Source organism: Leuciscus leuciscus (genome assembly GCF_965113295.1).
Source record: "Leuciscus leuciscus genome assembly, chromosome: 20".
Taxonomy (NCBI): Eukaryota; Metazoa; Chordata; class Actinopteri; order Cypriniformes; family Leuciscidae; genus Leuciscus; species Leuciscus leuciscus.
The window spans coordinates 5,515,404-5,542,921 of record NC_138744.1 but is presented as its reverse complement, the minus strand read 5'-3'; the positions used below and the strand labels follow the sequence as shown (position 1 = coordinate 5,542,921).

Sequence of the window (27,518 nt, the reverse complement as noted above, 5' to 3'; positions counted from 1 at the left end):
TTTTCAGAAAGCATATTGCTTTTACATTTTGCTGTTGTGAAATGTACCCTAAATTATAGAATGCCTCACATGCATTTATTGCCTTTAAAATCATGTGCTGATTGAACGGGCATGATACTTCTCATGACTGTCGATTTGAGACATGTTTGAACAGATCGTGATGATTGACGCTCCTTCTGCTGTGTTATCGTTCAGAGATTGCTGTGAATGACAGTCAGAGAGCCACGCTTGCAATCACATGACAGTACACCTGCTGTCTGAGGCACAGCATGAAGTCTTACATTTCCTGGCACTTGATGTCATTGTTGTTTTATTTTCCTCTGGGTCCCTGCAGAGAAGAGCCTTGAACATCTACAATTGTTCAGTTTAGCATGGCCTCATCTAAGGAAACAAACTGACACAAACTGAGGTTGCTCACAGGCTTCAGAGTCTGTTCAATATGGATGCTGGACTCTGGCATAAACCTGCAGCGAGAGCATGCATAAAATCATAATTTACATACAGTACATCTGCGACAGAAGCATTGCCCTTAGAATGACTACCAGCACTGTATACATAATTAAACTCTGAACCTATACAGGGCCTGAAGAGGGTCAGTATCCTGTGGCGTATGTTAAATGCACTCACACTCATGTTGCAGTGCTGGAACTGACCTTTATAATGACCTTTATTTCTGCTGCCACATTAAATATTCTCTTATAGTGCAGCTCTGCCACAACTGATCTTGTGTGTCCTTCTGCTAGTGTGACATAAAATGTGGTTTAAGATGGTTATTGTGTAAATGAATCAACTGACAGTCAGATAATGTCACACAGCAGCACCTCTTACAGGACAGATGTTTCATTGCAAGACTTTTAGTATTAAAGTGGTGCATCCCAGAACCTGATTCATCTCAGCCTTATTATGCTTTTTCACTTTTTCAACTTTAGTTAGTCTGTAATGTTGCTGTTTGAGCATAAAAAAGATCTGCAAGGTTACAAAGCTAGAAGTCCACTCCGAAGGGAGATATTTTATTTAACAGAATTCACTTTTCAAGAACTATACAATGAACTACAACACTCTTTTTCTGGATCTTATGAAGTCATAATGTTACTCATTTAAATAACCCCTGCCCACGGAATAAGCAAAAAAAAGTTGGTGAGGCCTGGTTGAGCTGCGCTAGAGAAGATGAGGAGTGTTGATGCTGTTTTGTCCTAAGGCTGACGAACTTAGAGAGGATACAATTTATTTTTAACACTGTTCCATTAAAATCTTTACACAAAAAAGGTAAAAGTGTGTGTATATATATATATATATATATATATATATACACACACACACACACACACACACACACACACACACACATTTACATTTTTTGTATATCACTTCTGCTCTAGCTTGTTGGCATTATGTAGCCAATTACAAAATATATATATATTTTTGGTATGAATATTGTTATTGAATATTCAGTCCATTTTAAATGATTGCTTTTGACGTTCCTCATTTGTGAATCTGAATCAAGCGTCTGTTAAATTAATAAATGCAAATTTTGAAGTATCTAATAATAACCAATAAGTGAAACGGTTTTTAATTGTTTTATTTCTACATTTTGAACTTGATAATCAAAACGCTCAGTGTATAATAATTTGTTATACACAAAACATACGGTACTATAAGCTTTAACGAAACGCATTTAGCTCCTCATGGGTCCCCGTCGATGCGGAAGTGTCTTCCTGCTGTATTGTATTTGACGCTCATTCATACAATTATACTATCATCTGTTATCTTTCATATGAGTGAAAAACTATCAGAATATGTTGCGCAGAAAGACAAACGGACGAGAAGATGAGGACAGGGTCAAACCTGATAGAAAGAAGGTGATGAATCCCCATGAACGCCATGTGTCTATACTTTGGTATTACCATGCTGTATTTTGAAGTAACTTACCCTGTGAATACTACCGCAGTGGTGCAAATTAAAAAAATCATGGTATTACTATTTGATACTATCTTATTGTACCATTTGTTTCGTAAATACGCAGCTCTGTATGATTTTTCAGTGTACTGGTTGCAGCATAAAACGCATTTGGGATTTAAAAAAAAAAGTTGTTTTAGAGGGAGTAACTCTGTCCCTGGACAATGTCACTTCATGTCATGTGAACTGCCCACCCACAGACATCAGAGGACTCCGCTGTTCCAGATGTGACTGTCTCTCAGAGGAGCTGCTGGGCTGTTGTATCCTTCTGGACGAAGGTTCTGCTCTTCATCATCTTCACTCCAGCTTTCCTGAACTACGCCTCACTGCAGAGAGAAGGACAGGCGCTGTCACCCACAGGTGAGACCTCCTCTTCTCAGGAAGACTTTAGGATCATGTGCAGTGTGGGAACTTAAGTCTTCAGCTCATTGTTTTACTATTTCTTCATATTCGCAGGTGCCCAGCTGATTGATATCGGCCTCGGCCAAAATATCCATCTGTTTTGCAAAGGGTATGGAAGACCAGTTGGTAGGTTAAATAAATAGTTAATCTAAAAATGAAAGATCTGATCTTTATATTGTCAGTTGTGCACAGTGTAAGTGATGTTTCATTTGTGTTTCAGTTGTTCTTGATGCTCCAGCAGGAATGTCTTCAGATATTTGGTACCATGTGCAAGAGAGTCTTTCATTATCAACAAAGGTCAGTTTAAACTTACTGCCAACATGAGTACTGGACATTTGAAAACTTAAAATAAAAATAAACCTTAAAACAAAAATTCATGTTCATGTATGATTTAAAAAAATTTTTTTTAGCAACTCAGTGTCTTAAGAACAGTCATTTAGAAATTTTAGTTGATTTCAGTTTCAATAACTGTACAAATCTTCCTTTTAAACCATTCTTTCAACAAAAAAAAGTACACATTGTATCATAACTGGTCTTGGGTTATTTGGAGTAAACTGAACTATTCACTGAAAGTGAGTTGCCTGATCTATTCAGTCTATAATTCTGACATTGGGTCTCATTTACTAATAATTCCTTGAATTATTTCGTATCTGTACGCACAGGAGAACTTATCACACAAAACAAATTATGCTGATGTGTGCATACACACATTCATTTTTCTTCTTTTAATGTTTTGAATTTGGAGTATTGTAAATGAGCATAACTGTCATTTGCGAAAACACGCCCAAACCTTCTCCAAAATATGGAGAGTCGTTTACAATCTGCATACAAAAGAGCTGCTTTGCTGACAAATTATAGGAGACATTTTCAAGTTTGTTTCCTACAGTGGACAGTAGGTGAATACAACCTAAGTATTTAGGCCAAATATTCACCTCGCCCATTGTGAGTGTATACTTTTGTCTCAAATAAAGTGTCTCGCACCTATTTCGGTGTGAGAAACCACTGCAAACGATTCAGTGATTTGTGAAATTAAACATTCTTGTAATCCGATGAATCAAAAGAGTGATTCATTGACGAATCTGCCATTGCTAGTGCCGAATCTAAACATCTGATGGCAAACATACAGTACAACATGATTACTGAAATGACACAGGCTGAGGTCCTTAACTCAATCTGCTTGCAATCACATCATGCTCTATAGGGCACAGCTGATTGGTTCCTGCTGTATCAGTAGCCAATGAGCTCGCTGCTCAACCTTCAAATACTTGGTCAGCATTTGCTGTAACAGTTGCAGCGCGCTTTCAGAAACCCTCCCTCTTCCTCAGCTCCACCTGTATAGATCTGATACGGGTATTTCACGTATGCTATATTGTACAGAAGCAGCATGTCTTATTTGCTCTCAGCAGCGTGTCATGTATGTATTGGCAATAGCAAGTCCCGTACTTGCTCTGCAGCAGCAGTAGCGTAGCAGATCTATTCCACCAAGACCAAACATATCAACATTGTCATATCCACTACCATGCCAAACACTTCGAGAGTCGTCATGACAGAGATATTGTCAAAATGATTTCAGGTTGGTATACGTTAATCTCCACGATCGTCAGACATGGATTTATCAGTAATATTTTACTGGGGCACAACAGTATTTCACTGGGGTTTGTGCCCCAGTAAAAAGGGTCTAGTGACGCCCCTGACTGGCTTATATGCATATCTACATTGTCATACAGAGAAACTCGCAGCTCAAGCTATAATGCAGATTTTCTTACTCTTTCACTGTATATGATAACAGATATTTAAGATAAAATATCTGTATAAAATTGTATCTTAACACAATTATACGTTTTTCTGGAACTATACGGTTATCCGGACCACACGTGTGTCTTTTTAGTCCCGTATAGTCCGTATAGTCATCCCTGATTGGTCTTAACCCCAGTGACGGGTAGGTTTAGGGGCGGGGTTAGGGGTAGGCCATCGTATGATTGGTCTTAACCCCAGTGACGGGTAGGTTTAGGGGCGGGGTTAGGGGTAGGCCGTCGTGTGATTGGTCTTAACCCCAGTGACGGGTAGGTTTAGGGGCGGGGTTAGGGGTAGGCCGTCGTATGATTGGTCTTAACCCCAGTGACGGGTAGGTTTAGGGGCGGGGTTAGGGGTAGGCCATCGTATGATTGGTCTTAACCCCAGTGACGGGTAGGTTTAGGGGCGGGGTTAGGGGTAGGCCATCGTATAATTGGTCTTAACCCCAGTGACGGGAAGGTTTAGGGGCGGGGTTAGGTGTAGGCCATCGTGTGGTTCGGATAACCGTATATATAGTACCGTTTTTTTATAATATTATAATAATTTTTACACTTATACGGTGTATTCTGTTTAGAATGATCTAATGCAATCTCTTTCATTAACAAGATGATAAGAGAAAGCCTTTCACTGCTCTCATGTACAACATTAAATAAACAAGGCAGCACCAGAGTTTTCATTGATTTGAGTCTAAAGAGACCATAAAGGCCATAAAGACACTATTGATTTTTCTTCATCTCCCGCAAAGTTAAATGATTTCAGCTTTCAATGCATGTGCTCCTGTATTACTCTAGTAAGGCAGTGAGGTGACGTGCTGTCATTTCTTATCACAAAACTACAGTTGTGGATTGCTGGAGATTCCTGCTGATAACCTGCATTACAAACATTTGCAATGCTTGATGATAAAGATGAACTGATGATTATGATGGTGAAATTATGTGACTTTGTAAAATTTGCAGTGCTTTTAATGCACACTTTATTTGTAGATTAAGTTTCTTAAAGAATTTATAGATTAATGTTTTTGAGTGACAGTTGAGGTTTCTCCTGCTCTCGATTTTATGACACTTGATGGTCTGTGATCTGTTGTTTCTCAGGTGTGCACCTATGACAGGGTCGGTCTAGGTTTTAGCCGAAGAACTCTGCAGAATGAAACTACAGGCACTGAGAAAGTGTGGGGAATATCAACCACTGGAAGGTATGAAAGTGTCTTAGTCTGAAGTTTTTCAACATTGTGGGTGTAACAGTACCATAAGATGTCCACTGGCATTGAAATTTAATAAGATGAATTATAGCTCATGGGAAACTATTTGTTCCTCCACCATGGTTCATAAAATGTAAGATGACCTCCTGACACAATTCAAGAAATTGACCACTATAAAATGTTTATTCTGTAACAGTGGTCAAATATTGACACTTGAGCCTTATATTTGAGCCTTATACTTTTCAAATTATATATATATATATATATATATATATACACATATACATACATACATACATACATAACCGTTCAAATGTTTGGGGTTAGAAAGATAGGCCTATATATATATTTTTTTATGTTTTGAAAGACGTCTCTTAAGATCATCAGCTCTCATGTATTTGAACAAAAAATAGAGTAAAATATTGTGAAATATTATTACAATTTAAAATAACTTTTTGTTTAATACATTTTTCAAATGTAATATATTCCTGTGATGTCAAAACTGAATTTTCAGCATCATTACTCCTGTCTTCAGCATCACATGATCCTTCATTCTAATATGCTGATTTGTTGCTCAAGAAACATTATTTATTATTATCAATGTTGAAAACAGTTGTGCTGAATAGAAAGTCGAAAATAACAGCATTTATTTGAAGTGTAAATCTTTTGTAACATTACAAATGTCTTTACTCTCACTTTTATTCAGCAATGATGCATTAAATAGATCAAAAGTATACATTTCTTTTCAAAAAGAACGGTAGTGTAGAAATATTGTATGGTTATATTGTGCTGTAAATCTGAAAACAAAGAAACATCCCGAAACACATGAACAGTTTTAATCCAGAAGCGGGTATCTGTGCGTCTCATGTCCTTGACAATGACCTCCTAATCTATTCAATCAACGCTGTTGGAGAGAGATGTCTTTGTCCTTGTCGTCTGGCAACAAGACGTCCTGCCTTTAGGTTTTTTTCATCTTACATCTGGGGCCTATACCATGAAGCCGGTTTAGGCTAGCCAGGTTTGTTTCAGTTTAGTTTGTGCCAACCCTGGGTTTTAGGCACCATGAAAGTGGTTTGGCTTTTAGCAGTATTCATCGCCAAACCGAAATTGGACCAATCAGCTGTGAGCAAAGGATAAAGTCACTCCACCTGTTTCTACTCCAAATTAAAGGTCACTACATAGCAAATGATTTTTAAAGACAAAATTGTCTGGCTTTTAGTAACACTTATTTAGAATAATAATTTTGTATGATTTAGATATTATTTATGTAATTATTAATCGATCACACGTACGATTTTAGTTTATCGATTATTTTTACGCACAGTTTGAAGGAATAAATATATAAAGTTAATATAAGTACGCTTTAGAATCAATAGATTAAGCTATAAAATGACTGTGTTTTAAAGCTACACTGTGTAATTTTTTTAGTTGATTCTTAGCAAAAAATACTTAGTTCTTTCAAAAATATATGTGCTCATTAATGTATATTTACTTCTTTCAAGTAATAAAGTATTCTCGTAAGTTTATAATCTGCCATTGAAAGTACATACGGGTGAGGGGTTCGAATGCCGGTCGCCATGTTGCCCCTCCATCTTGAAACTACATTAGCCAAAGAGGGACATACCTGTAAATTCAAGCTTCGCCTTTCGCGCTTTACACTCAGTGACACCGTGACGAATGCGAGGGGGAGATTACTCGCGACTGCCGACAGATTTGAAAGATTGCTGATGGAGGATCACGCCTATTCTCGAGGACATGTAACAGAGTCGCCAAGGAAGCGAAAGAGAGAATTAAAACGTCAACGCGACTGGCAAATCAGCAAGACCAAAGTCAATATTGGAGTAACTTTTCCCAGATGGAAAGAGCTCATGAGGAGCAAAGATTTTAAAACGGATGCCGAAGTTGCCTGCTTTCTTCTCGACAGGTAATTCAGCCTATTTGTGTAAATTCGAAGTTTTATAGTTGCTTGTCTAACCATAGCATGGTTGTGCTTAACGCCAGAATGACCTCTAGTATAACTTGCGTTACTTTTCCTCACGTCAATGGTGAAAAAGTATTGTTTACCTTGTAACATAAATCTGTGCTGCGACGGATCACAGGTGATAGTTTTAAAGGCGCAATTGGACGAAGTCGAACTGGAAGCCACGTTAATCTTGGAATAATACGGCCACCGTAGGAGTTAAAACGCCCTCGAAATTGAAAGGAACAGAAACTAATATTCACTGGGTAGTCATATACAATTTCACCGCTAGATGGGGAAAAATATCACACAGTGTAGCTTTAAGTTTTACTAACTTTTCATGTGAGCTTAAAAGTTCAATTCTCTCTATACCTTTATCAACTGTATAAATTAACTTCACAACTTTTACTTGCACTGATATAGCAAGACTTTTTCTTTTAGTTGTCCTCTTTCATAAACAGCTATTTTGTTCTTGCTGTGTAAATTTTGTTTAAATTCCTAATATCTTTTTATATTAGAGAGAAGTGAACCGCGCTGCTTCTCTCGCGAGAAATGAATCGCAGTTTCACTCTTTCTCAGCATGTGATTGGCTGTTCACTACTGATGTCACACCTAAACTCCTAAACTCAGGATCAAAGCCCGAGTTGATGTAGAAAGTTGATGATCAGCATCATGGTACCAACAAAGCCTGGTTGGATTGGTTTGGTTTTGTCAACTCAAAACTAATCCTGTAACCCAGAGTTTGTTCAACTATCATGGTACAGGCCCCTGGAATCACTCTTATTGTGTTGTTTTTGACATTGTAACATGTAGCAATTCTTCATGCATTTAAGTAATGTGTAGAGAGAAGACAGGGGAGTTGGTTATAAGTGGTCTTTTTTTCTCTTCTGTCTGGTCTCTAGAAGCAGGCGGACGGCAAGCTTCAAGGAAAGATATCAATTTGACTGAAGTTCAATAAGCTGGGAGCGAAAATGTTTTAATGATCGTCCATTTTGTTCTTTATTGAAACTTTTTCTTTTGGAACCTGATTTGATTCGCTGTTGAAGGAAAGCCAATAGTAAATGCTAAGTTTTGAGAAGGACATGTGTTATTTGTTACTTATTGACTATGCATACTACCATACTTGATATTTTCATAATGAATAACACTTTTCAACTTAATTTGAACTTAACCCCAAAAATGTGTACTTAATGATTAGATGTAGCCCAAAACAAACATGAAATAAATTTGTAATCATTTGATATGAAAAACAATCTTCTCATAAACAAAATTGCAAAAAACAACAGCAATAATACAGTAGTAACAACTAATAAATAATAATTGATATTGTTATAATTGATATAATAATTATAATTGTTATAATAATAATAATAATAATAACAACAAATAAATACATAATAATTGTTGTTAGTTATAATTGCTATAATCAGAATAATTAATAATAATTATTATTATTATCATTATCCAAAAACAGAAATAAAACAAATATTAAATATTAGATCTGTATATTGTTTATCAGACAATTAAACACAAAAGGAATCTGTACTGATAGCAATCTGAAAATGCCGGTCAGTCTCTAGTTTTTCTCGTCCAATTTCATAGCAAAGACACACGGCAGTTAGTCATTCAGCGCTCAATGAATCTTCATGGCCTTTTAGTTAATGAGGATGTCAGAAATAAAACCCATTAGTGTCTCATGGTACACAGTGCTTATTAGTTTAGTGTGTCAGCCTCTGGTTTGAGGTCAGGTTGTCCTTGACGTAACATCACTGACCGCTTTAAAATCTGAGCAGGAGTCTGGGACAGTGGGCGTCCCGTCTGGAGGTGAACGGACATGTGGGTCATAATGTGTCCTGGTGATTAATGAACTGTCCGATGAGTCATGTCTAGACAAACCTGCGCTCATTCCTGACCTGCATCTCTTCTTGTTTATCCCTCAGGATGGTGGATGACCTTCATCGATTGGTCAAGGCTGCAGATATAGCCACACCCTTCATTCTGATTGGCTCTGAGCTGGGCACACTCAATGGCAGGTTCTACAGCCACATCCATGACACGTAAGTCACATCATTGTGTTTGCAAACAATCAGTCAGTTATATCAGGAACATGTTTGTTACCTCTACAGAATGCATGTTCAGTATGTAGAATACATTGGTTTTTCTTCCAGACATTTATACCTACCACGACCAAAAGGTCCATGAGGGCAGAATGGGGCCGACCTTTCGGCACACTCTCACCCGACCCTCCACAGATCTGACAGATTTAACGTTTCATCTGCTCTGATGTGCAGCTTTACAACCCATAGATTCAGCTGTGTCAGCCCTGTAGCGCCCAAGTGTCCCTGCTGCGGCTCTGAGCCCATCCATCTCAATCGATAGACACTGTTCATTTCTCCTCACGGTGTGTGTGAGGTCTCATCTGTGCTCATGAAACATCTTCTGTGTGGTCTTTTTGCTCTCTCCCTGTCTCTTCAGGCAAGTGTCTGACCTGGTGCTGATCGATCCGATCCCAGAGGATGTCTTTGAAGAAGAGAAGTGGAAGCAGTTCTGGTGAGTCATCAGCCGAGAGAGAGAGAGAGTGTGTGTGTGAGGCACATATACCAGCTCCATCCTAATGATGAGAGCCAGAGGCAGATATAAATGTGAAGTGTCTTTTTTTTGGATGTTAAAATACTTTCCTTTTCTTTGCGATTCAGAGGTTGATTTTCCTGAAAAGCATACAGACTGTAGACTGTAGACTGTAGACTATAGCATGTATCAACACATGACTCTGTTCGTTTTATCATCCCGATAAGCAATACACAATGAAAACAATCATTATTTTAGCAATTAAGTTTGGTTATGCTAGTGGCACATAAATCACTCACTTCACCTTTGATTTGATTTTTACGGGAATATAATGAATGGATCAAGTTATACCTATATACTAAATTTGTATTCATTGATACACAAATAATATCTGATTTGATAGTCTGAAATTATACTATCAGACCGTATATTTGATATTTATATAATATTAATATTTCATAAAATACTATTAAATCCAGAAAAAATATATGAAAATATAATATTTCTAAATTTCATTGTATTTTAGTATATAAATGAAATATATGAATATTATGTAATCACATTTAGATTTTCCAATAAAATATACAATCTTAATTATTAATATATTTATATTTTAACATTCATTTATCAACTCACATTTTTTCATATGATTTTTTTTCAATATATATGGAAAAAAACTAATATTCCAGAATTAATAATATTAATAATTCAGAATCTCTTAGTATTTAGTCCTGAGCTGACATAAACTCCAGTTTGTGCAAAACCTCAAAATTCATCTGAATTTTAACCTAAACCCCATTTTATTTGTGCAGCTATTTTAGTGTCTTCATCTAATTTTTGGGAAAATACTAAATTCTCCCAGTTATATTGAACCAAATGGGACCACATTTATGATTTTTTTTTTTTTATGATTTTTTTTTTTTTAGATTTGAATTGAATCATTGTAAGAGCAAATATTTGCTCCCATACTGTTTACATTTACTGTGTCTTTTGTCAGAGCAGGTCTTGACTACACTTTCTCTGTTTAGTCCTGAAAAATCTGACCTGCTCATAATATACAGCCCACATAAGCACTCATTAAATATTTACACAACCACGTACAGCTCCAATTGCATGGGTATTTAAGCTAGTTGCAGTTTATGTCCGTAGTTAAGCATGCTAAAGCTATTGAATTTCAGTGTAAGTAAGAAATAGTCACATTTTCTGGCCTTGTTCTACTTGCTATTGGAGTCATTTAGCAAGGACATGTTCCTCAGAGATCCCTTCGGCACGGCTCTCCTTCCTTCTCAGAATATCCCGTTTCATAAACTCCTACCTCTATTATTTATCGCCATTATGCGACTCGAATGAGTTCAGCTAGATAAGAAATGAATATGTCCGGATTGACTCATTTGTACATGACTGGACGTGAAGCAGCGCCATTTATCTGGGAAATGTGCGCAATTACGCTTTGATTAATAGATGCTGAACCTATTGAGTGCAAGATGGTGTACATGCAATCCAATTACTTAGGACACAGTGAATTAAATGTTGTGGATATTAAGTCAGGGCTTAAGTTAATATCCGTATCACACACGTTTTATTACTAATCTTACTTAAATCATAAGTGCTGCTGGTTTAAATTAAAGATGCTGAAGATGTATTAAACACTTCTGCTTGAGATTATGTGATATCTGTGCAATATAAATACTGCATACAGCTTTGCAGGCTGGAATAATCTGTGGAATTTTCTACAGTGTACTTTTATTATCTGCAGTTACTGGCATGAAGTATGTGTATAGAATAAAATTCCTATTGGAACTTATGTTGTAATTTGGAACTGATCATAATGGGAATTATGTTATTCCATCAGAACATCTAGATATTTTATGACAAATACACTACCGTTCAAAAGTTAAGGGTGAGGAGTTAAAAGAAATTAATACTTTTATTCAGCAAGGACACATTAACAGTAAAGACTTTTTAATTGTTACAAAAGATTTTTAATTCAATGCTGTTCTGCAAATCCTGAAAAAATGTATCACGTTTTCCACAAATACAAAGCAACACAACTGTTTTCAGCATTGAATAATAATAATAATAATAATAAGTGTTTCTTGTGCTGCAAATCAACATATTAGAATAATATCTGAAGGATCATGTGACTCTGAAGACGGAAATATTTCTGCTGAAAATTTAGCTTTGCTATTAAAGGAATAAATTACATTTAAAAAAAATATTATAATAGAAAAGTGCTATTTTAATTTGTAATAATATTTCACAATATTTCTTTCTTTCTCCTTTTTTTTTATCAAATAAATGCAACCTTGCTGAGCATTAGAGACATTTAAAAACCTTACCAACACCAAACTTTTGAACAATAATGTTGCTCCCAATAGGAAGATTAGTTTCCCAATAGGATAAACTGCCCATTCCTGGCCATATCTCAAGATTTTAAAACTCGTTTAGCTCCGCTAACTGTCCTAAATCAAGCCTAGTAGATTTAAGAAATTATACAGTTAAATGTTTGTCTCTAGTTTTAAGAGGCACATAATGTTCATATCAAGTATCTTTGAAAAACAAGAATTGTTGCTGCTTTCATTGCTAAATGCTAAACATTCTGTAGTTGCCTTGACAAGACTTTTTAAGTTCAAAACACTACCTGTTAACACAAGTTTTTAAGTTGACTAACTGGAATGAATTAGTTGAGTTAACTTAAAAAGTTGAGCGTGACAGGTTGCCTTATTTTTTCAAGTTGGCTCAACTTGTTTTTTTTTTGTTGCCCTTGACAAGACATTTTAACTTCAAAAGACTACCTGTTACTCATTAGAACATCAAAAGTATTTAAGTTGACTTTAATTGGAACAAATTAGTTGAGTTAACTTAGGGTCCCATGACATGAAAATGTCACTTTATGAGGTTTTTTAACATTAATATGAGTTCCCTTAGCCTGCCTATAGTACCCCAGTGGCTAGACATTTTGATAGGTGTAAACCAAGCCCTGGGTATTTTTGAAAAAATGAAAGCTCAGACGGGCGATTCTAGAAATCTTCCCCTTATGTCGTCATAAGGGGAAAGGTCACCTCCCCTTTCTCTGCTTTGCCCGCAAAGAGAATTTGGCCCGCCCATGAGAAAATGAGCTGCGCGAGCGCGATACAATCCCTTTCCAATCGCCCAAGCTGTCAATCACACAGCGCAAGTTTATCTGGACCCTTGCCAAAACTCGTTATCAATGACGCTGTTACGCTGCACAACAAAGCTCTTACTGTACTTACCTCATGTTTGCATTGGTGAAATCATTAGTGAGAGTGCAGAAACTGCGTTGCAGTGATAAAATCTTCATTCACGCGATCAACAGGCTGTCATCTGCTCAATGCTCATCACTGCAACCTTATATGTGATGGGAATAGATCTAAATACTCACAATTCGTTAAAGCTGCCGTCTGCAACAATTTTTGGATCATATTCAGTGTAATCGACACTATAATCCGACAGAACAACATAAATAAGGTGGTTTTAGAAAAAAAACCGAGCTTCTAACTCCACCTGGAGCGTGTTATTTGTTTTGCAAAAATCCAGCGCTCCCGCTTCATCAGGTCCAATCAGCGCAGGGGGGTGTGAGATCTGACTGTCAATCACAGGTCGTGCACACGCCACAGATCCCCCTCACTCGTGCACGTTAATATCACATGCACACGCCACGCCTGAAGTTCGCCTGGAGATTGCATGAAGCGTGATGGCGGAGAGAAAATCTACTAACAAGCTTCCAATTCCTCGGTTATCTATGGATAGATTAGCCAGGGCAGCCTACCTCCGAGTCCATGGTGTTGATAGATGCTGAAGAGACGGACGCGTTCACAGAAAATCAGGTACACACGCACAGTGACGCACTGACGAGCACGACCTCGATGGGAGGGTGCTCGCTGGTAGTGGGGAGGGGCATGAGAGTTGTAAACATTCAAAATTTTGGCTAATCGACCCAATCTGCCAGACTTGCCGACGGCAGCTTTAATCTCGATAGCTGTAATAGTAAAAACGTATAATAACTGTAATAGTAAAAGTATTTGAGAGAGTTCCACATGTAATGCTAGCTATTTCATATGCAAGCATGTCAGCCAATCACAGCAGTGGGCGTTTACACTGAAGTCTCACCTATCCGGCAACCTATCGCATTCAACTTTTTACGTTAACTCAACTTTTTTTTTTTACAGTGCAGATATATAGATACTATATGTGCGTTTATTTATTTATTACATTTACATTTACATTTATTCATTTAGCTGACGCTTTTATACAAAGCGACTTACAATTGCTATATATGTCAGAGGTCGCACGCCTCTGGAGCAACTAGGGATTAAGTGTCTTGCTCAGGGACACATTGGTGTCTCACAGTGGATTCGAACCCGGGTCTCTCACACCAAAGGCATGTGTCTTATCCATTGTGCCACACCCACACCCACAAATAATTATTATTATTTTATTGAATTCTTTGAGGATTATAATTTGCTTCCATTTGGAAAGCAAATAATATTATTGGTTGCATATTATGATTCATATTCTGTAAATGTTCCTATAGGACTTTTTGACAAGCATTCATTTCTTGCTCCATTTCCTGCTTACAGATTCGTTTTATGTTACTAAGTGTCTCCAGGGTGTGTCAAATCAGCCATTAATTCTTTGAGCGATGAGAGGCCATTACATGAGGCGTAAACTCAAACTAAAAAGACTCTTTGTTTTGCTGACTGGAGTGGCTCCGTATTCTTTTGAATCTTTTTAATTGGGTCACAAGTCTGCGTAATTGCCGTCTTCGTCCTTTCAAGAAGCCTCGTGTGGCGACTAAGAGATAAACTGCCGGTGTCCAATAGGGAGAGCCGCCGCACCTGAGGATGACAGCGGAGACGGTATCAGCGTCTTCCACGTGCCAGCAGGATTTCCACATCAAAAGGGCGTCTCATTAACACTGCCTCACTCTGAAATGAGTTCTGTTATATCTGAAAAAAAGAAATTTGTCACTCCCCATCGCTGGAGAACAAGAGTGTCCCCGCTCTCATCGGGTCTGAACTCAGATGTGTGGTCAGGGACTTGTGTAAATGCTCAGAAATTGTCAGATCATGAAAATCATCAGAGGTGGCACATCAGAGGTGACACAAGTTGAATCTAGCCATACTGGAAAATCCAGCTAAAATCAGTTTGAAATGAATTTGGCAACAGTTTAGGTGGTCATCTAACTGGGCTACCAGCTAATAGACCATCTTGAACCAGCAACAAACCAGCTACCATTGCAAAACACTGGTTTTAGCTGGGTTTGCTACTCGTATCAGAATATGTTTGATTGGGAACAGATGGTCTTTTTCTTTAGATTTTTTTTTTCTTTTTTGCTGTGGTGACAAAAAACAGCTGAATTAAGTTCCTGTGAGGTTTACACAGTACAGATTGTGTTTTTGCCTTTGAAGGAACAGAAGCAGCTGTCAGAAAACCCCACGCTGGCATTTACACGTAAACATGTCAGAATTGTCAACTTTTAAAGTCTCTCTCTCTCTCTTGAGAGGGATTTCCCCCAAGATAAAGTCTTCTCTTTTTGTGCATCCCATCTATCAAACTGCAAAATAAAGCTCATCAACATTTCTGTGGCTGATGCTCCAGTAGAACAATCTAGAAAATGTAAATTTTACTACACCCACACACACACATTGGGTCTCCATGTTTTATGGGGACTTATAGACATAATGATTTTTATTCTGTACAAACAGTATATTCTATCCCCTAACTCTGACCAAGAAAACATTGTGCATTTTTACTTTTTCCCAAAAAAACAAGGTTCTGGTAATATATACATTATTTTTTATTTTTTTTTACTTATGACCATAGCATCACAAGCATGACACTAGACACTGAATTAAATTACTTTGAATAGTAGAATATGTTCTTATAAGACTAGTAAACAAGACTGGCTGATCAATGGCACCATTTCATTGGAAAAGGTGTATCTGTGGGTGTTTCAATATTCAAAGCTCTTGTTTATTGGCTGTACTGGGAGCTTCCTATCAGGAAAAACAGCTCTTATTGTGTTTAATCACTTTAAAACAGTGGACTGAGTGAATCAAGGGGCGTTCACTCATTTGCAGAGACAAAGTGACTGGAAAACATTCACAGATACTAATGGAAATGAAGGCCGTGGATCTCATGTTATTCATCTCCTGGTTGGTTGGACAGTGTAATCTAGTGGGAATGCCTACTTGCAACCACCAGCACAACAGCTTGCCAACATCCATTGATTAAACCATTGTTGGTGTGAACACACTTTCAGAAGGGCAGTGGTACGAGACCCTGCAAAGCTGAGCAGGCCGTGACAGGTCTGAGGTGCAAGATGATTGATGAAGACTTCACAGTCGGACGCCTTCGTCACAGACACCTCTAAAAGACAAAAGTCGATGGAAAAATTAAAGGCAGTCAATCAAGTCATCTTATGTGTATAAAAGTCATATTGGGAAAATTGCTGGCCTTGTCTGTAACAAGCCATTCTGTAGTAGGAGAGAGATCCTCTGGAATTTCATGGGTCTGGCTCCAAAAATGACAATTAACAGTAATTAGAGTTTCTTGTGCTGGAGCAAATGCTGTCAGTCATCAGTAGTGAAGTAAGGACACTTTATAGTGCTGTGTTTACAGCTGTTCTTGTTCACTCAGTCTATCACAGTGAGACACGACTGCCCCCTACTGACCGCACTCAGAATGACCTCACCATATGGCTTTATACACAGTGTTAGCTGGCATTAAGGCTCAGTTCTAGTTGTTATCCAGATGTTTTGTGTATTTTCTCTGAAACAGCGCTGGTCACAAAATTAGAATATCATCAAAAAGTTGATTTATTTAAAGAATTCAACTTAACAGGTGAAACTAATATATTATATAGACTCATTACATGCAAAGTGAGATATTTCAAGCCTTTATTTGTTATAATTTTGATGATTATGGCTTACAGCTTATGAAACCCACGAAATCAAAATCCCAGAAAATTAGAATATTACATGAAATCACACAGTAATTACACAGTAATACCATGGTCATTGAACCAGGTTTTGGTTCTTTTGGCAGTGTGGGCAGGTGCAAATCCTGCTGGAAAATGAAGGAAAATGCTCTGAAAATGTCCTGGTAGACGGCTGCGTTGACTCTGGATTTAATAAAGCACAGTGGACCAAAGTCCTCTTTTCTGATGAGAGCAAATTTTGCATCTCATTTGGAAACCAAGGTCCCAGAGTCTGGAGGAAGAATGGAAAGGCACACAATCCAAGATGCTTGAAGTCCAGTGTGAAGTTTTCACAGTCTGTGTTGGTTTGGGGAGCCATGTCATCGGCTGGTGTTGGTCCACTGTGCTGTCCACTCAACGCAGCCGTCTACCAGGACATTTCCAGAGCACTTCATGCTTCCTTCAGCAGACAAGCTTTATGGAGATGCTGACTTCATTTTCCAGCAGGATTTGCACCTTTATATATATATTTTTTTTGTTAGAGGAAACATTATTTCAACCAAACAGCTATAATGTTATCAAGGAGATTCAAAATATTTCATGCAGGAAATAAAAGTAAAATTCTACACTGTTAGAAAAATCTGTAGAAATTACAGTATTACTGGCAGCTACTTGCCAGTAACTTACTGTAGATTTAAATTGATGTTATTTACTGGCAACAATTTGTTCAAAATTAAATGAACATTAAACATTAACAAGTCTTTATCTTTACAGAATAAAACTAAAATAACAGCCTCATGCAAAGCATTCTGGGAACCAAAATCTAAAGGAAAAAAACAGAAAAAGGTTGATGAAGATTTCTGGTTCCCAGAATGCTTTGCATTAGATTGTTATTTTATAATTTTATTCTGTAAAGACAAAGACTTGTTCATGTTTAATGTTCATTTAACTTTGAACAAACTGTTGCCAGTAAATAACATAAATTTAAATCTACAGTAAGTTACTGGCAAACAGCTGCATAACTACAGCAAATTTTTTACAGTTAAAATCAGTACATGTTTTTAGGACAAATAATTTTGAATAATTTTTTATTGATGATGATAACAATACAGAGTATTAAACCGCAATAATTACCAATAATTACGCAATAATTATTAGTCACATGTTTTTGACTAACTATTTAATACAAGAAAAAGGCCAACAGCCTAACTGAATTGAGTCGTGAGTTGATTTATTGAAATGGAGAGTTTGAACTGACAAACTTTTCGACTCTAACCTAATTTCTTCCTCTGAAGTTTACATTAAAGATGCAATTAGAGCATCTGTCACACTATTCTGATACTTGTAAGTCAGGAGACAAGGAAGAATCAAATAAGTTGCTCACTGACAGTGTAGTCAGGGTCTTTAAATACACGAGGCCTGGGACAATGTTTTTGTGTTTTCTCCATCTTCTCTGTCTATACTGACACTATACTTCGAACACAATAAAATAATATATAAAAAAGAAAAGAATCAGCTGAAAAAATGAAACCAGCCCAAGTTTATTTCTGATCTTTAAGCTAGTTTAATGTGGTCTCTGAAACTGGCCAATGGTCTTCAGCTGGTTTCTAAGCCACAGACCAGCCAATGAGATTCGCCTGGTTTAAGATGTTTTTAGTTAGGAAATACACCCCAAACCTAGTTTAAAGAAAATGCAAATTGTATTTTAATTTTTTATAATCCTTTAAACACATAAACTTTTAAGGATGGTGTGTTTATTTTTTTATTTTGTTAATGTTTTTTTCCAAATCCATTTGTCAAACCAATATCAAATGTTCAGGATTGTCTTGGCAAATTTATTTGGTGATGGTAGTGATTCAGAATAACACATTTTAATTTGGACATTCATATCATAGATATGAATTGTTTTTGGTTGTTAAATTTCACTGCTTTTGCAATGTAAAAATGTCTATTTCAGACAAATCAAACTGTGAAATTCAATATATGAACAGAAGGAAACATTTTGTATTAGGCCGGCAGTCCATCCCGTCATATCGGTTTGAATCAAGCAAAGGTAAATAATCAGTTGAAATTTATTATCAGTCATAACCTTCTCCCCTTGGTGTGGAGCCGTCCATCTGGGCAGCTCAAGTGGTCGTACAGGACATAATTTGTCATGCAAATTCAGATGGCTCTTATCAAGCACAGAGTGTGTGTGTGTGTGTCAAAGAGAGAGAAACATTCATACAGACTCATGTGTTGGTTCTTACAAAAGAAACAGACTCCATTCAGCCTGCACTAATCCAGATGGGAAGTCAAAGAGCAGAAAGTCCACGGCACCAAAGTCATTTCATCACTTTTTTTATTCATTTAGATAGTTTTCTGTCATGCTTAAGGAGGGGGGAAGGAGAGAGAGAGAGAGAGAAAATGACCAACATTGGTGAGGCGTTTTGCCTGACACGACTTCCTCACTCCGTCTGCCTGCCGTTATCTGTTTAATTCATCCTCCTATCTGGCTGTCTTTACCCTCGCAAAATTTCCCTTTGACACGCATGCCTTCCTGCGCATAATCCAGACCTACCGGGCAGAATTAGCACCGGAGGAATTGATAGAATGACGAAATGGAGAGAATAGGACAGGTGAAAATAAAATGTCAGAGCGAACGGACTGATTTGACTCCGAATCAAATTGTCAGGCTCGATACGGGCCGTGTTGGGGGAAATGCTGACAGATGAAAAGTGTCAGGGAAGAACGGTTTGAAGAAAAAGGGGTAAAATGACACGGGAAAGAATATTTAAAAAGATGAGCTCAAACTCTCAGTCTTTAACTTTCGATGCTAAACTTTTGATGGAAGGTCGAGCGGGTGGATTTTTTTCTTTTTCTGGATAATTTCAGTATGACTTGTCTGAACTCTGCTCTGTTACATCATTATTAGCCTACGATTTCAACAAACCCCTAACGCTAAGTATTAAACTGAGGTGCATTATCATACTGCAGTGTTTCCTAAAGAATCATTTAGGGGCCAAATGACTTTTGGTTGTATAAGATGCACAAACAGTCCAAAAAAATAATTGTACAAGTTAGACATAAGCGAATGGTTCAGTCCGAGAGTCAGTTGTGAACTCAGTATCAGTTCTAAATGATTCAATGACAGGAGCGAGTTGGTTGAATTTTTGTGTAATAATATTTTGATAATGGCTAGCCTAAGTTTTATCTACACAAATTCCTTTTTGCTCCCAAGTTTTGTGGCATTTCATTTTTTTTTATTTCAATCATGACTTTTTATAATTTGTTATAGCCTAATTTGCTTTTATGTATTTTTTTTATTTTAACGACGACAATGACTGTTATTTGAAGAGGTTTAATAAGGGTGTCATAAAATACAAAAAACTCAGGAGCAAGTTTGAGGCTGTTTTGTGAATCATTTGTGACTCGTTGAAAATAAATGATTCATAAAAGTCAGTTTTTGTGAATTGGAAGCACCATTTGCACTTTGTTCCTTGCTCCTTGTTTAAATGAGATGATATCTGATAAAAACGCATATGGACACGCACAAAACTTTTCCTAAAACTTTAGTAAATTTTACATTTTATTTTATATATTATATTTTTACACTTACGATTTTTACTCAAACTACGAAAAGTCCCATACACTTCCACTGAGGCGGTCAAAATAAAAACTTTAATAGAGTATTTTTTAGCTTCATCCACTACGTACAGTATCTATCACTAACAAAGACTATAGCAAATAGCTTAGGTCATGCTAGCAACATGCTAATTCATCTAGCAACATGCTAATTTATGCTAGCAACATGCTAATCATGACAACAATGTGCTAAACAGGATACAATTGGAAGCTCTACTTGCACTGTTCCTTGCTCATTTTTTCAACTGAGAAGATATCCGATGAAACAGCACATGGACACGCGCAAAACTTTCCCTAAAACCTTAGTAAATTTTAGATTTTATTTTTGTCGAATTTTGTTATTTTTTTAGTCACAATCTTGCTCTTGAACATGAATGATACCTATCATGTGGGTCTTCTTGAGGAAAAGCGTTCTATTATTTTTCTAAGCAATCAGACTAACTAGATTTACTCCTGGCGGCGAGCGACAAAACATACAAAAAATATTTCATAGACATATAAGTGGAGGTTATCTGAGCCATGTCAAGAGACCAGAATAAAGACTCATTTTGACTTGGTCAGATGGGTCAGCAACCATCCAGCAATACTCTAGCAACTTCCAGAGCATCAACAGAAGTGTTCTGTCATATGTGTTCTGTGATGTGTCTTAAGTATTCTTCACGAGAGTGTTGATCAGTGTTTCTGTGTCATTGATTCATTCTTCATAAATGAGCTGTCATTGTGAAGCATTCGACTGCACAGCGAGGAGTCATTTAGTTCTTCATGCGCTGGTAATGACCGCTCAATTAATGCAGTTCATTTATTGAACTCCACTGCAGTGGCTCTGGGTCTAATGTTCTGCGCTTTATCATCCTCACTGTGACCCAGAAGTAAACAAACCATTTTTGTTGCTTTATTTCAATATTTGGTCTTTTTGGGATGGGTCAAAGCTCTGAAGGTCACAGTAAGTGAATTGTAATCAGATTAAATCTTATGTTTGTGTATGTTGACAGGTACTCTCACCTCGTCCCATCCCTGCAGATGATGCAGTTCTCCGCAGCCGCAGGTTTGAGTCGTCTGCTCATAATTCTGGGCATGTTGAAGCCGCTCATTCAGGGAGAAGGCGTCTCAGAGGAAATCCTTCAGCTACAGGTCAGTCCACAGAGTCCGTCTGAGCCTGGATCATTCAGTTTGATGGCTAATCGTGTCTCTTATGCAGACCAGTGAGTAAACAAACTACTAAAGGTTATGATGCCACTGCCACTGATTCACAACCAAATAACTTAAAGGGCATTTGAACAAGCTCCAAAGATCACTATTAAACCTATTAAAAGAAATGAACTAGCCTATAAGCTGTCAGTAGATTAATAGATTTTTACATATAAAGCGAAATTACAACTTAAAAAATGCACGGTTACACTTTATTTTAAGGTGTCATTGTTACGTTGTAATTTTACATTTAAGTACTGAGTAATATTAATTAACAACATGTACTTACTATAGGGTTAGGGTAGGATTAGGATTTGGTTGAGGGTTAGTTAGTTGCATGTAATTATGCATAATTTAATGTTATTACTATGGTAAGTACATAATGTAACAAGGATGATAAAATAAAGTGTTACCAAATACACAATAGCTGCCAATAGATTCAAATAATTGATTAATTTCATGATTTTGTTTTCAAAGTTCTGAAATAACTACTTTTTGCTTAATTGTTAAACCTATAAAAAGAAATTTCAGCTTAAAATAAAAATACTAATGACAATAATAAAAAACTGTATTTTATAAAGCGCCTTTAAAAGAAGATTGTCAAAGCGATGTACACCAAATAAACAGTACATGAATAAAAACCCAAGTCATAAATGAATAAAGAGCTAAAGTCAATAAGCAAATTTCTGGATTTCCTCCCCCCAAAAATTCTGAAATAACTACTTTTGGTTTTACTTGTTAAACCTTTAAAAAAATAAAGTATAACTTAAATAAAATCTACATATATGCTGTCAATACACTAATTATGATTAATTTCATGAGTTTTCTTAGAAGTTCTGAAATAACAATGAAAAGAAATTACAACTTAAAATACAAATAAATATTAAATGTCAAAAGATTAAAATAATTAATTTAATTATTTTCTTCGAATTTCTTAAATAACTGCTTTTTGTTTACTTGTTAAACCTATAAAAATATAATATAAAAAAATACCACGTATTAGTTGTCAAAATGTTAACATAATTAATTGATTGAATTCATGTTTTTCGAATTCTTGTTTTAACTTGTTGAAACTATAAAAAGAAATTACTACTTAATTTTTCAACAAACTTTTTGTTGCTGTTGATAATGAATGTATTTGACATAATTATGAAACATAATTCTTACAACATGGCCACTTGGTGGCGCTGTTGCTTAAATTACAGTCGTATCTATGAGCTAGTTGACACACAGGGCAGGATTTCTGGAGAACAAGAGAAGCAGTTTAATGATCAGTTGTCTAAGATGAACAACTTTCCCGGACTGACTGTGTGAATGTGAGAGTCTGCAGACAGAGACTGACGCGGATTCTTTGTGAAGCGCCTTCAGACAGGGTTTCTCAGGTCACGAAGCAAAACAGCCGCGTGCAGTCAAGGTACGACGCCGCTTTCTTCGCTCCAGTTCCACCCAATTTCATGCACGTTAACATGCGGACACGAATATGCAAAACATTTATTAGAATTTTGAATGGCCCCTCTTCCCCTCAAAAAGCTACAGATTCCCATTTACGACATGAATCGAAGGTTGACCTGAGGAACGGAAGAGGTGATTTAGAGGAATGTTTTGCCTTTATAAGGAGGTTGAAATAATTAATGCACAACAGGACGGTGGTGAGGACTAGGTACATTTCCCCCCCCCCTTTATTTCATACATGCCCATCCTTCCTCTCTATCTGCATAAAAACAGACACAGTGTTTTTAAGACCTCTGTCTCATTTGTCCGGGAAAGATTAGAAGCATAAAACGAAAGCAATATGTTTCTTTGTAACGGTAGATTTCAACAAAACAAAACAAAATAAGCAAGCTTTAAATATCTGCATGTTTGTTAGAGACAGCAACAACTTTGCTTATGTTGTTGGCATAAATGCAGTTGGCTGGTTGAAGCATAATGGTTCAAAGTCACGTTTTTTTTTTTTTACGTTAGTATGAATGTATGAATGAATTATGTCAGGTCAGATGCATGTTAAAGGGTTAGTTCATCCAAAAATGAAAATTCTGTCAGTAATTACTCACCCTCATGTTGTTCCAACCCCGTAAGACTTTCGTTCATCTTCGGAATACAAAGTAAGATATTTTTTATGAAATCTGAAAGCTGTAGGCTCACTATTGGCCAGTATCACACACATGACAAGCGTCAGCCAATAGTGAGCCTACGTTCTGACGTACAACCTAGAAGCGCAGCGCTGTTACACTATGTGAACTCACATCAGAGGCCCACACAGAAGAAAATGAATAGTTGAATAAAGTTGTTATTTTTGTGCACAAAGTATTCTCGTCGCTTGATAAACTTATGGTTGAGACACTGTAGTCACTTGGACTATTTTAAACATTGTCTTTACTAACTTTCTGGGCCGGCAAGTTTCAATTACATAGAAGCCTATGGAGGAGTGAGACAGCTCTCAGATTTAATCAGAAATATCTTAATTTGTGTTCTGAAGATGAAGGGAAGTCTTACGGGGTTGGAACAACATGAGGGTGAGTTATTACTGACAGAATTTTAATTTTTGGGTGAACTAACCCTTTAATTACGTATTTGCTACATTCGCCAACTTCAGAAACGTCAACAGCTGCTGTTTTGGAGACCCATTTGCATGGAAGTCAGTGGAGAATTTGCCTCAGTCAGTTCACTGAATAAAGTGCTTTTGTGTCGTAAAAGTTCATGACATAATAAATGTAATGCACATTTGCCATGACATTCATTTTTTACAACTTGTTTGTTACGAAAACCTGCTGTTTTATACGAGAGGTCACAGGAATTGTGTGTGAGTTAGGATTTATTTCACAGCACATGCCACTATTTCTATATTAGTTTTCAACCGTTTCTGACTGTCGTAAAATTTCTGAAAGCTCAAAAATGACCAGACTGCGCTTTATTTATTTAATATCTTTATAATAATCGTATTAATACATGTTCAATTCATGCTTTGTATTTATTGAAATCCAGCCATAAATTATACACTACTGTTCAACAGTTGGGAAGAAGTCTCTTATGCTCAGAAACACTAATATTGTGAAATATTTTTAAAACTGTTTTCTTATTTTTTCTTATAATTTTTTATTAAAAAAAATTAATTCTAAAATGTGATCTATTCCTGTGATCACGTCAGTCACTAGTGTAACGTGATCCTTCAGGAATCATTTTGATTTGCTGCTCAAGAAATTTTTATTATTTTTAAAAATTATTTTTATTTTTTATTCTTTTGATGATTCTTTTTCGATGATTCGTTCATGAATAGAATGTTTAAAAGAACAGAATTTATTTGAAATTGAAATTTTTTGCAAAATTATTAATGTCTTTACTAACACTGGTCAATTTAATATGTCCTTGCTGATTATTATTTTTTATTTTATTTCAAAAACTTTCCTACCCATTTTTTTATTATTATTTTTCTATTTTAAACGCCTCTTTTCTCTTTTACTATATCAATTTAAAAGATGCTACGGTGTGACAAATTCTCTTAACTAATAAAATTGCATGCATAATAATTATAAAAAATAGCAAAATGCAGTATAATATGTCACACTGCAGGTAATGTCAACTTCAGGTCCATGTGTTAAATATTTCATGCCAGGCCAGTATCAAGTCTTGCTGTTGTCCATAGTGGCTTGTCAACGGATGTGACAACTGCAAATCACATTATTTAGAGAAATAAAGGAAAAGGTTTTGTCAATGCTTACACTGTATTCACATAAGACTTCTTTACACAAGAACACAGACAATCAAATAGCAATTAGTGGTTACATGATGCTTTCATGTTTAACGTAGAAGAATTGTGGCCCTTGAAATGCTTGTCGACATTTAATTTGACTTCTCTGCCTCTCAGAATGGAGGATTGTTCTTCATGAGAGGGTCTGCTCCCCTCGTGCTATTGACTCAAGTGTTGACATGACGCTTTCAAGTGCGTCTGTCCGAGGTCACCAAGAGAGTTTTACATCTGCGTGCCTGTTATAATGATCAAAGAGTAACAATGAAATATTTGAACAACTCGAACCATCTCAAACATTCCTGGCATAATATGTGTCTATGTAAATGCATTTGTCTTAGCTATTAAGTGAGATTTGAATGTTTATTTTGGCTGACTTGTGTGTTTTGCATAGAGAATGTTTGAAAAAAAAAATGTTTTATGTTTCTCCTGTCAGAAATATCTCCTGTGTAACCCTGCCCACCAGAGCGCTGCAGTAGATGAGCATTTCTTTCTCAATGAGAGCGCATCTCAAGTCCGGTAAGACTTTAAAGGGGATCTATTATGCCCCTTTTTAAAAGATGTAATATAAGTCTTAGGTGTCCCCACAATGTGTCTGAGAAGTTTCAGCTCAAAATACCTCACAGATCATTTATTATAGCATGCCAAAATATGCTATAATTTTTGTGTGGAAGCAAACACGTTTTCTCGCGTGATGCAAATGCAAATGAGCTGCTGCTTCCCGCACCCCTTTCCAGAAGAGGGCTGTGCCTTTACAGCTCGTGCCTCGGATACTCAGACAACAACAAAACAGGAAAAACAGTAGGGGGCCATTTCCACAGAATGCGTTTTTGCATTCCACCGTGCTGCTTTTCCATTATTTTCTCTGTTTCTATGTATGTGACGTGTGCGTAACGGTCAAACACGTCTGTCTAGCCTGTAGAAAAGCAATGGAAAAGTAGCACTATGAAATGGAAAAACGGATTCTGTGTTTATAGATACATCCAACAACAGAACATTTACATTGTCTAGTACGTAGCTGAGACATTCTTGTGTTTCCACCAGCTGCTCTGGCGAGGAGATAAACATGACGGACTGTGTACAGCTCACTCAGGGGAGGAGCTAAGCTAATAGGACAGATTCCGGCACCAGTTGTGGGAGGGGACTGTTGCATTGTGTCACAATAGAAAATGCAGTATAGAAAATGCGAATTGATCACTATTTATGATTTAAGGGGTATATGAAACAATTGATCATTGTTCATTAAGAATTATTATAAACAAGATCAACAGTAAATTCAGAATATGCATTGTTGTTATTATTAACAATAACTTAAGTCAAATGTAAACATTCAGCATAGATATAATGGGAAAAAAAGAACCATCTTGAAAGTGATTTCTAGTCTAGGCATGCAGTGGCATAATTTACACTGTGTTTGCATGTCCTTGACTTTTTAGGGAGATCTCCAGATATAAGCCTCTCTCTAGCAAGACATCTGTGCATGTGATCACTGGGGAATCGTTTGATGATCAGCTTCCTTCAGATCTCAACCAAGTGAGTGTCAGTCCCACTTTCTACCTTCACTTCTGAACTTTAGTTAGTTTTAATCAGAGGCAAATCCTTTGCTGAACATCTCATTAACTGTCATCTCTCCACGTCAGGTGGTTGCTGAACTTCAGAGCAAGTTTTTGGAGCGCTCTTATCCCAGTGCCAATCACATTCAAATTCGTGGGGCGGATCGTCATATGATCTACAAAAATCCATCCTCGGTTATCAAACATTTGCATAAGCTTGTGTCACAAAGACAGTCCAACCAACAGAGGCAGTGAGATGCTTCAGAAAATGCCGCCTCTCTAATAACAACAGTTCAATAACTAACAGTTACATCCCTGCAGCTGTGCACTCTCTTCTATGATGCAAGAAGCCAAATAACAGCATCATATTTCTGCTTACAAAGGAAACCGAAAACTGTGTAGTTTGTTTGCTGAGAGATTGTACTTTTTTTTTTTTTACTGCTGAAGACAAACTGCCTATGAACTTTTTTTGTTGTTGTCAAAATACCTTTTTATTATGAATGCAGTTGAATTAAAGTTGAATTGAACGAAACCTGTGGAGAATGTCATATTTCACCTTAAAAGATATTGGAAATTAAATTTGGCTTAAA

At 36.7% G+C, this 27,518-nt stretch overlaps 1 protein-coding gene across 1 annotated transcript; it reads left to right on the top strand.

The window, feature by feature from the left end:
- Window positions 1-1,693: 1,693 nt before the first annotated feature.
- On the top strand, window positions 1,694-27,518 carry LOC309484453 (uncharacterized protein). Its single transcript, XM_082150799.1, has 11 exons — window positions 1,694-1,859; window positions 2,157-2,316; window positions 2,413-2,484; window positions 2,579-2,655; window positions 5,244-5,344; window positions 9,251-9,367; window positions 9,786-9,860; window positions 21,438-21,576; window positions 25,812-25,894; window positions 26,812-26,908; window positions 27,016-27,518. Exons 1-11 carry the CDS (start codon window positions 1,797-1,799, stop codon window positions 27,181-27,183), a joined length of 1,152 nt encoding a protein of 383 aa, XP_082006925.1. The 5' UTR covers window positions 1,694-1,796; the 3' UTR covers window positions 27,184-27,518.

What these genes read in the sequence shown, in the direction of transcription:
- LOC309484453 (XM_082150799.1), top strand. Translation starts at nt 1,797, where the DNA reads ATGTTGCGCAGAAAGACAAACGGACGAGAAGATGAGGACAGGGTCAAA. An exon ending in ACAGGCGCTGTCACCCACAG is followed by an intron (nt 2,317 to 2,412) that starts GTGAGACCTCCT and finishes TCATATTCGCAG; the next exon opens with GTGCCCAGCTGATTGATATC. An exon ending in TTCCTTCAGATCTCAACCAA is followed by an intron (nt 26,909 to 27,015) that starts GTGAGTGTCAGT and finishes TCTCCACGTCAG; the next exon opens with GTGGTTGCTGAACTTCAGAG.